Source organism: Melanotaenia boesemani, chromosome 13 (assembly GCF_017639745.1).
Source record: "Melanotaenia boesemani isolate fMelBoe1 chromosome 13, fMelBoe1.pri, whole genome shotgun sequence".
NCBI lineage: Eukaryota > Metazoa > Chordata > Actinopteri > Atheriniformes > Melanotaeniidae > Melanotaenia > Melanotaenia boesemani.
In genome coordinates, this window is record NC_055694.1 from 17,421,164 (window position 1) to 17,431,690 (window position 10,527).

Genomic DNA, 10,527 nt, shown 5'->3' on the forward strand with positions numbered 1-10,527 from the left:
ATTGATTTGAAGGGAAACTTTAGTGAAATGCTAAAGGCTCGTTATTGTGTGACTCCTGGTAAGAGGTCTTGGCCTTGCAGGTGGCAGTGTCCTCATGATTTCCACTTTGAAGTAATGGTGTGTGCAAGGAATCCATTACTTTGGGCCTAATACCCTGCTGCGAAGCAGTGAGGGTATGTGACACTCCATTTCCTTCCACTTCCTGGCCCCTCTGCCAGAACTTCATATTCTTATTTTCGTCATTTCATTGCATTACAGTGCACTGTCTTGCAACAGTTTTTGATATAGCAAGTCTGTGTTAAATATGCAGGAATCTTAATGCAAATCCTATCTTGAGTCTGGTCTCGTCCTGGTTACAATTCAACCAATCTCAGGAGGACAAGAGTCTGACCTCCTTGCTGCCAGGAAGGATTACAAATGGCTATAATCTGAGTCACTGTATCAGCATACAAAAGCAATCCATCCATATGTTCCTTTTGTCCTTATTCTAAGTTCTTGGTGTCCCAACAGAGCAGATTACCTCCTGATCAAGCTTATGTAGGTGGGGACTCATCTGTCAGGGGATGAAGTCATCAGAATCAAAGATTAAATGTAAGCATTTGTACTTAAATGCAAAATTTGTTAAGTTTGTTCCTGGAAAGTGCAACAATCACTGCTTACAGTCTTTTCAGTACATGATTCACTATTTAATGAAGATTCTAATGTTTTCAAGTGGTTTTGACCAAATATTATTGACCCAACACTAACTCAGCTATAGCATTAACAGGAACTGTGATGTAATGATGCAATACAGCCCAGAGAGTTAAGCACTTCTGAATTCAACATAATTACAGTCAGGACCTGCACTTGTGCTGAGACTGATTTATTGTAAGAGTATCATCACAGGGAGGTATTAATAGTTAGCTTGAGTTGGCCTAGAAGACGTTAATGCTTCCTTCACCAGACCATCATAGGAATTTGTGTATGAGTTCCAAACTCTCCTTCCTCCAACATGCTGGGAAAAATCCTGCAGGTCATTCATTCTTTATGAGCACAGTAGGGAGCTGAAGAGACTCCTGTTGGCAGCTCATATCAGCCCAACAACCCACTGACAGTGACTTGATGATGCTGCTGCATGATACCTCAGAGACTTCTGTGCTTCACACAGAGATGACTTCTTATAGAGCATGTTATAAGAGTGTAGCCTAATGGGATATCTTAGGTTCAAGGCCAACTAGAAATGTTTACACAGTTGGATTTGTTGTACTATTTTTTAGAGATTTTGTGATGCTCACTGTGCTGTTCTGGAGAGATTTGAGCACACAATGTATTCCTGTTTCTGTGGAGTTCATTGTTTTGAATTTGTCCAGCACATCCTGGTCTCAGGATGGTGGATGATGATCATGCTGTGCTTCAAACTACCTGTAAAAGGACAGACATCTGCTCTGTAGTGAGCTTCACTATTGAGTAACACAGTATTTGACTGAAAGGTAAATCTACTCTATGTAGTCAGGTCAAACCTTGCTTGTCAGAATTAAAGCCCAGAGAGAATCTAGTTATTTTTATATCCCATCAGCCTGTTATAACTTCTATCATATGGCATTATATTAACTTTATATAAGGCTGTGAAGGAGAAAAGGAGAAATTGCTCAAGTATGTTTCCAGCTTCATTATTTTAACTGTAATAACAGCAGGAAAAGCACAAGATCCAAATTAAATTAAGACACTGAGATTTTTTTAACCAACTACTGCCATCTTGGGGATGACAACAGAATTTCAGCTGAAAACCACTTTAAATCTTAGTAAATGTGCCACAAATCCATCTACGAAGCTTTAGATATGACACTTACACAACGTATGTATAACAACTTTTATTATTTGCAAAGTGGGTTGCTTTTCCCTTTGGTTCACAAGAAAGTAGTAGTCAAAACCAATTCACACAAAGGATAATATGCAGGTAACAGATGAGTTATTTGCCTACAATCATTATTTTGTATCCAAAGAGTAGCTTCCCTATTTTTACAGGATTTTAGAAAATAAAGAAGCAAACAGGTGCAAAGCTACACCGACTTCACATATCAGTTATCACTGCATCAAAGTCTTTGCACAGCAACTGAGTCTACATGAGAAAGAAGTCATTAGGAAACACACTAAAGGCAAACAACAATCCCAGCAACCTTGCAGCCACAAGCATTTTCTCTTAAACACAGGATATTGTTTAAGTAAAAGATACCTAAATTATGTGTTACATATTGTAAGGTTACTTAAACACAAAAGCAGCAGTTTACCACGTACACATAATAATCTTCACATATTAACTTACCAGTAATCAGAATGTTAAAGTAGAATAAGTTATCTTACGTGTTTCCACAAGGAGTCAAGAATGGGGTACTTTAAAATTTAACAAAAGTTAAATTGTACAAGTGAAAATCCAGCACACTTCAGACCGCTCCGACTGGATTCAAGCTGCTAAATTAAAAAGAGTGATCGGCTGTAAATTTCTTTAACTTTGGCAACCCAGCACACAGAACCAAGCATCAAAGCGTAAAAGCAATAAAAGCTTAGCCTTTTGGATGAATTTCCAGGAAAATTATGTTTGAAAATTATGAAAAGGTTTTGGGCACAATTTAGAGGACTGGCCTTAAAATTGAATACTGCAGGGACAAAAAAGATTAGGTTGCACCTAAATCATTGGCCAAAAAAAGAGTTACACATTATGATCCTTGTTCAAAAATGGATTTCAGCACCATCTGAACATATCACTGTTAGATGATAGTATTTCCTAATGCCTAATGTCAGGCAACAAAAAGCTAACATTTCAAAATGGAAAGCAAAGGCAATAATAATACTCAGCTCAAACACATCTGTTCCCATTTACATGGTTAGTCCTTTGTTTTGCACAAACCCCAAAACACATTATCACAAAAAATACAGGAAGCATTCATTATTAACCATAAAGTATAAATTACAAGTGTAACAATATTATAAGCAAAATAAAAAAAATATTCCAAAATCAATGCTCATGTACAATCATAATAAACCCATTTGAAAGAATCCTATGGCCACAACTCGTGCAAAATTAAGTTAAAGGCCATTACACAGTCACATGGTAAGCACATAAATCAAAGTTTCTTTTTTTCTTAAAAAAAAAAAAAAAGGCTCAGTGACAAAAATCAGAAAATACTGCTTCTATGCTTTTCCTTATGTTACTTTTAGGTTAATACTGATCCTAAACTAGTTTGCAAGCATGTCTACATCTGCAATATTTATTTCATTTTATTTATTTTTTTTTTACACTGGAATAATTAAGCTCCAGTCTGGCTGTCCCACAAACATCCATATAAACTATGTTACAAGCAGCAAGTATTAAAAAAGAACTGATATCTGAATGTATAAATTAGCACAGTGGCATGAAACTGAAAGCCACAAAGATTCTGAGAAAATGGTGAGAACATGCAGGATTTTACACAGATGTATCTGTTGTCTGCATTACAGCATAGATCCTGAGGACAGGGATGAGAGAAGCTGGTCGGGTGCCACTCTCAAATTAAGTAGGATCATAGCTGAGCGCATGACTGATTACATCATTTTTGCTGTTAAAGCAGGTTCTCCCTTGGTCTGTTGAAAATACACTAAAGTTGACTTTCCAAACCTAAATTACTGAAGACAGAAAGATGTGCTGCGTAAACAATGTCACTGGGTTTCTGACAATGTCTTCAGTCTGCCTGTTTTTGTAAAGTCCAGGTCACCAACAAATAACTGAAGCACCAAAGGAAAATAAATAATCCTAATAAGATAGTGCTTTAAAGGGCTTATTTCTAATCACAAAGAAGAACACAAAGGCCTCTACAAGAATGCAGAAATGCAAACATCACAGCACTTTTCTCAAACGTCATCCTCATCCGAGTCTTTGAAAGGTAAGAGGGTGAACTTGTGCACAAAGCTCTTTGGCAGGAGGCCCCTATGCTGTATGTCCTCCTCTGAAAAGTGGATGTGTCTTAAGAGGTTGTTTTCAAGCTCCTCTATATGTTCACGCAGCAGTTCAGTTGAGGAGTTGGATGAAGCGCAGGAGGCACCATCAGGGCTGCCCTGAAATAAAGTCTCACTATGCTGGCTCATGCTATCCTCATCTGAGAATGTGTGGCATTTGTGAACATTTTCATGTCCTCTGTGGTGATTACTGAATATTTTGGCTTTAGTTTCAAAAGGCTCCCTTGTGACAGGCTTTAAGCAGGCTTTGGTGTTTCTCAGAATCTCCATCGGGGCAAAGTCGCTTTGGGAGAATTGACTGAGCGGCATTGACTCTGCCATCACCACTTCTTCAGAGACTGTCTGGACAATGTTGAGATTCCACATGTCCCCGGCACCTCTTTTGTTCGGGGTGAGTTTTTTGCTTGGATCCACAAGGATACAGTCCGAGTCATTGTCACTACTTTCTATTTCCATTTCCTGCTCCAGGATGTTTGCTTCCCAAGTTTCTTCACATGACTTCCTAGGGTCTTTCACCGGAGAATCAAATATTACTCCTTTGGGAATAAGAGGTCTGACGTGTCTCCGCTTAAAGCTAGTGCACGCTGATGAGCTGAGCTCAGGCTGACTCAACATATAGTGTCGAACAGATTCAGGAACCAGGATTTCATGCCTCTTCTTGCGTGGCAGTAAGGCAGACAAACTTCCAGGTAAATGGCTTCCTACAATGGGTACAAGGGAGGTGGGTTTAATTGCAGAGACAAAATCTTCCAGCTCTTGGTAGGAGGAGTGGTCTGAATAGGGCACTACATGAAGATTGGACTGTAAAGAGATGACGGGTCTGCTGGTTGGCAAAATAGCCAAAGTGGGATGTTCTTGGTTCCACTGGTGCAATGTTGAACGGTGAATCTCTGACTGCATCACGACTCGGATACGGCCAGCCCCTCGCTCAGTAGTGAAGACGTCAGGCAGCTCCAAAGCTTTCAGGATCTCCAATCTTTCAAAGCTCACTTCAATCCAAGTTTTAAACTCCATTGCCAGCTCCAACAGCAGGGACTCCTTACCCAGAGTATACAGGCCTAGAAGACAGTGTGAAGTGAAAAGAAAGCAGGAGTCACTAATTTTACAAGTCTGACATGATCTGATAAAATCACCAGAAATAACAGCTTTATTTTATATTGGCTATAGTTCATGTAAACTGATGCTGAGAATGACTTAATATGTCCACAGTTGAGGACAGGTTGCAGTTGCTCAGCAGTGCTGACAGGAGTGAGGGAGATGAAGTCTCTTTAATGAAAAGTAGCTATAGTTTGTTCAATACAAAGCTAGATTTGATCCTAGGTCTTTTAAAGAGATAGGCATCAATCACCTAGAACATTAACACCTGCCTATTACTAAGCAGGTCCTCCTCATTCTGCTCAAAGTCACTCAGGGTGTAAACAAATAAAATCTGAGGATGTTATTTGTTGACAGTGTTTGCTTACTACAAATTCCACTGGATCCCATGGAGACTGGGTTGACACATAATGTATAGCTTAAGCCTGGTACACGCATAACAATTTTTTTAATCTTGTGAAATTTTTTATCCGTTCGAGACCTTACATGTGAAGACAAAAAAAATCAGGCATTAAAACAGTTTTGATTATAATGTGTGTGGTGTGCACCAATAATCGATGCCGTCCCGCAACTCATCTACAATCTAGTCCTCCGAGCCGGACAAACGTCGAAACGTAGAAGAACCATAGCAACAACCGGCAATATGAAGAAGAAACATAGCAACAATCGGAAAACACAACACACAGCATGGAAGGAGATATATAGCACGAGGTAATGATGGTGGTCTTGGGACTATTGTTAACAGAAAAAAAGCCAGAACTGAAAAAAAATAACAGACTGGAGACGGCATGAACACAGACTTTATTTACTTCCTTGTTCCCCAGCCAGCTCACTTTCTGATTGGCTACATTCCGTACCACGTCACCATCCACACAGTCACAATGCACGAGTCGTTGGCGTTCCTCATAAATCAGCTCTGAAATATTGAACATGTTCAATATTCCTGATTGTCGGCTACAACCCGTTTCAGAGCGGATTATCGGGACAAATCGGCTTGTAACACACCTCAGACCAAATAATGATCGTACAGGGAAATCTCACGATGATCGGATGTTTGTCGTCCGAGGTCGGGAAGAGGCAAAATCAGGACAAAAACAGCCCAAAAATCGTTGTGTGTACCAGTTATAAGCTACTTATAAGCTCAGTACGGGGGAAAATCTAGAGGTAAGTTTGTGACACAGCCCTTTTTTTTCAATTTAATAAAGGAAATGCATGAATAGACTGTGCTCCTAGTGAGAGTAGAAACACAAACAGTAGCTCAAATTTACCAGAGAAATAAAGAGCAGCATCAGACTGTCAAAATAAACTGCAGTTTGAAAATGCATTAAAATAAAAAAGAAAAAAAGTCAGTATAGTGACTTAACCTAGTCATTATCTTCATTTGCGTTAATTTCATCTGTCTCTGCTCGGCACAGTCACACACACACACGTGTGTTTAACAGAGGAGCAGATGCAGGAAGAGAAAATAATGAGAAAAATAATTGACACCACAACGCAGTGGAGTTTAAATTAAATGAATGCACATAAACTGGGTCAGTCACATAAATAAAATATATTAGGGAGATTGTGTACTACTGAACAGTGCACAACCATGCCTCCCAAGCCCAATCAATAGAGACTGTGGATGAAACACTGATTTTATGTTAACTCACCTATAACAACATTGTGGTTGGGATGGTTGCGAATGATCTCTTTGATTTGTTGAGTGGCTCTCTGTCTGGAAGGTAGAGTGCGGTTAGGATCACAGTAGGTGTTGTCCAGGTACAGAACATCTATAGTGGTGTTTGTCCTTAAACATGGCTCACGCAGCATTGAGGGCGTGTATCTAAAGTCACCTGAAAATGGGAATGCCAATGATGAATGTTAATCTTGATAATGTCCTCAAAAGCAATGTATATTCTTGGAAAGTAAAAGAAAAGGAACATGTGAGAAGAGAAACTGACCAGTATACATGATTGAGCCAAAGTAACCCTCAAAGAGAAACATAACAGCTCCTGGACAGTGGTTGGCATCAATCAGTGTGACAGCGAGCTTCTCCTTGCCTATGTCATCCAGTGGAAGTAAGTATGGGTCACCAAGCTCTAGAGGATGGATCCACTGTTCTTTCACCTGAGCAGGGAAATAACTGTTAAGTAGAAGACTGAGGAAGAATAACAATGTTAGAAAATAAAAAGGAGTAGTAAAATATTAATTCTATATATGTGAAAAAATATAGAGAGAGTGACTATGAACATTTTTATTACTTTTCAGTTATTTGTTTAGTTGAGTTGATAGGATACAGTAAACCAATATTTGCATTTGAAATAAAACCCCCTCTGAACATTACATCATGTTCTGCAACAATATTTTACACGCAATTCCAGTAATACAGGATATAATTAAACACACATTTGGGGGTAATAGCTAGGTTTTAATCTTAGTATCTGTAGGTGTGAAAAACAGGACGTTTTCACAGCATCTATTTGACTTGTAATAGCAGGTTAAGCACAGGTTTTCTAATTGCATTAGAGTTGACTTTTTTGTCAGGTAACCGGTAACCCTGGGAGAATGACTGCAACCCAGCATTTATGTCAACTAATCAACATGACAATCACGTCCCACTTCTCCTGTTGAGAAATAAAAACCTCTAAAATGATAAGGACATTTGAAGCCATTCTTTATTTATTTATTTTACAAGTACAAATGATTTTCCACTTTATTCACCACTGATACCTCGTACTTTGAACAACTGAATTGATACGTGTGACACCTCACCTTCAATATGAGTCTGAGCAGAGTGGCAGTGGTTGGGGAGCAATAGATGGGCCGGTTGCTCCATGTGGATGTCAGACCCACCGTGTGGTCGCTGTGCATGTGGGACAGAAAGAACAACCGGGTGCCTGGACATTTCCTCACAAACCAAAAATCTACAGCCAGAGGCGTGTGCGGGATGACTTTCCCATTGACGGACATTGTTCATTCCTTCACTGGAGCTCACCCAGGTGTCAAAAGTTAACTAATATTCAGCAGCTGCTCTTGCGAAAATAATTAGGACAATGAAGCAGACGTGCGACATTGTACATGGCACAATTAAAAACACTGTTCAAAACTTAGCAATAAGTCAAAGTATGCTTAGCAATTAAAAATAAATAGGACACTTCTCTTGTAGCTAGCCGACATGAACGTGCTCCTGCACTTTTAAACAGCTTTGATGCTACGTAGCACATTCCGACTACATACTATCATTTTGCTTTATGATGCTGTGATTTCGCGTTTGAAAATCTTCTGTCCAGCCTTCTTAATCGCAAACATCTGGGCCCGCCGTTATATTTACCTAGTTACGCTGATTACACACCCCGCCATTTCTGTTTTTAATTTACAGTTTAACGCCTCCTCCTTCTTTTCGTCTTCTTTGTTTTCGTGCTGTATGTGCTATGCTGCCTGCTTCTGCACTATACCGCCATCTACAGGTCAAAGTAATACAACACACGTTCTCTGCAAATAGATTAAAACATGGATTCCAGTGACCATTAATGTATACTCACCAGCCATATTATTAGGTACACCTGTTATTTTGCTTATTAACAGTTAATTTGCCAATCACGTGGCAGCAAATCTGCATGTAGACATGGTCAAGATTTATATAGTATAAGTTCAAACTGAGCATCAGAATGAAAAAGAAATGGGACACATGACTTTTAATATGGCATGGTTGTAGGTGTAATACAGGCTGGTCTGACTATTTCAGACACTGGTAATCCACACACAACCATTTCTAGGCTTTACAGAGAATGGTCTGAAAAAATATCTGGTGAGCTGCAGTTGTCTGGACCAAAATGCCTTGTTGATGTCAGGGTAAGAGGAAAATGGGCAGATTAGTTTGAGATGACAGAAAGACGGCAATTACTCAAACAATCACCCATCACAAGTTTAGTATGCAAAATACCATCTGTAAATGTACAACAAGTCAAACCTTAAAGCAGATGGTCTACAGCAGCAGACAACCCCACTGAGTGGCCCTCCTCCTCCCGTCAGCTAAGAACAGGAAACTAAGGCTACATTTCATTCAGGCTCAACAAATAAAAAAAACAGGTCTGACAAGTCTCCTTTTCAGCTACCACACTCAGATGGTAGGCACAGAATTATATGTAAACAACATAAAAGCACAAATTCATCCTGCCCTATTTCAGTGTTTCAGGGTTCTGCGGATGGTGTTTAAATATAAATATGGAAAGCTACATTGAATACTAATTAAATGTTCTATTCTATTCCACAATTTCAATTCAATTAAATTTAATTCAGCTTTATTTGTATAGTGCCAATTCACAACAAAGTCATCTCAAGGCACTTAACACAGAACTAATCAGTTTAAGTCAATTCATTGTGATCCAATTAAAACAAGTCCAAATGTTTTCCAAATTGTAATCACTTTGTTTATACAAGCCAGTTTATAAAATATAATTGCCTAGCTAAGGAAAACCAATGGATTGTATCAAAATTTGCCTTGGTTTCAATCCCCTTCCCTAAGCATGCACAGGGTGGCAGGTGACAGTGGAAAGGAAAAAAGATCCCCTTTAAACAGAAAGGAGAAACCTTCAACAGTACCAGTCTTGGGGAGGGCAGCCACCTACCTCGACTGTTTGGTGGTGGATAGCACAGGAAAGAGGGATCAACAAGCACCGCAAATTCTAGGAGTCAAATTGGGAGCTGGCTCCATAAGAGAGCAACCTGGTAGCTGAAGGCTCTGCCTCCCATTCTACTTTTGGAGACTCAAAAACAAAAGTAAACCTGCAGTGTAAGAGCGAAGTGCTCTGCTGGGAAAATATGGAACCATGAGATCTTTATAAACAATGGAGTTTGTTTATGGAGAGCTTTATATGTGAGTGGCGATTTAACAAAAACACCCAAATGGACGAAGAACACAGACCAAGAAGTAAAAAATATGGGACTGACGTGGAAACAGCTAGGGAAGACGACTCAAGACAGAAGAGGGTAGAAACGATTCATCAGTGGCCGATTTTCCAAATACAAACACCTAAAGAAAGAAGGTGATTTATCAGGGAGCCAATGAAGATTAGCTAAAACTGGAGAAATACGATCTCTCCTGCTTGTCCTCATCAGAACCCATTTTGGATCAGATGGAGACTTTTTAGAGGATATTTGGGACAGCCCAATAATAAGGATTTGGTGTGGTCCAATCATGAAAAAACAAAAGCAGGGACTTGCTTTGTTTTTTTTTTTTTTTTTTTTTTTTCTCTGTGATAGTATGGCCCTAATTTTGGCAATATTATGTAGGTGGAAGAAGGTGGTCCTAGAAATTTATTTTATATGTGAGCCAAAGGACATATCCTGGTCAAAAATAACCCCAAGGTTCTTCACAGGAGTACTGAAAGCCAAGTTAATGCCATTCAGAGTAATAACATAACCAGACAGTTTGGTCCTGAGGTTCTCAGGTCCAGAGACAACAATCTCAGTCTTGTCTGA

General features: G+C 39.3%; 1 protein-coding gene across 1 annotated transcript; it reads right to left on the minus strand.

The window, feature by feature from the left end:
- Window positions 1-1,843: 1,843 nt before the first annotated feature.
- Window positions 1,844-8,544, minus strand: dclre1b (DNA cross-link repair 1B). Its single transcript, XM_042004997.1, has 4 exons — window positions 7,819-8,544; window positions 7,008-7,173; window positions 6,717-6,899; window positions 1,844-5,027 (listed from the first exon to the last, which is right to left on the minus strand). The coding sequence occupies exons 1-4, from the start codon at window positions 8,014-8,016 to the stop codon at window positions 3,865-3,867; spliced, it is 1,710 nt and encodes a 569-aa protein (XP_041860931.1). The 5' UTR covers window positions 8,017-8,544; the 3' UTR covers window positions 1,844-3,864.
- Between the last annotated feature and the right edge of the window lie 1,983 nt (window positions 8,545-10,527).

Bases quoted from the DNA above. Each gene is read 5' to 3' on its own strand.
- dclre1b (XM_042004997.1), bottom strand. From the start codon at position 8,016: ATGTCCGTCAATGGGAAAGTCATCCCGCACACGCCTCTGGCTGTAGAT. The intron at 7,174-7,818 runs GTGAGGTGTCAC...TTCCCTGCTCAG, and splicing joins TGCTCAGACTCATATTGAAG to GTGAAAGAACAGTGGATCCA. The intron at 5,028-6,716 runs GTGAGTTAACAT...ACTGTCTTCTAG, and splicing joins CAACCACAATGTTGTTATAG to GCCTGTATACTCTGGGTAAG.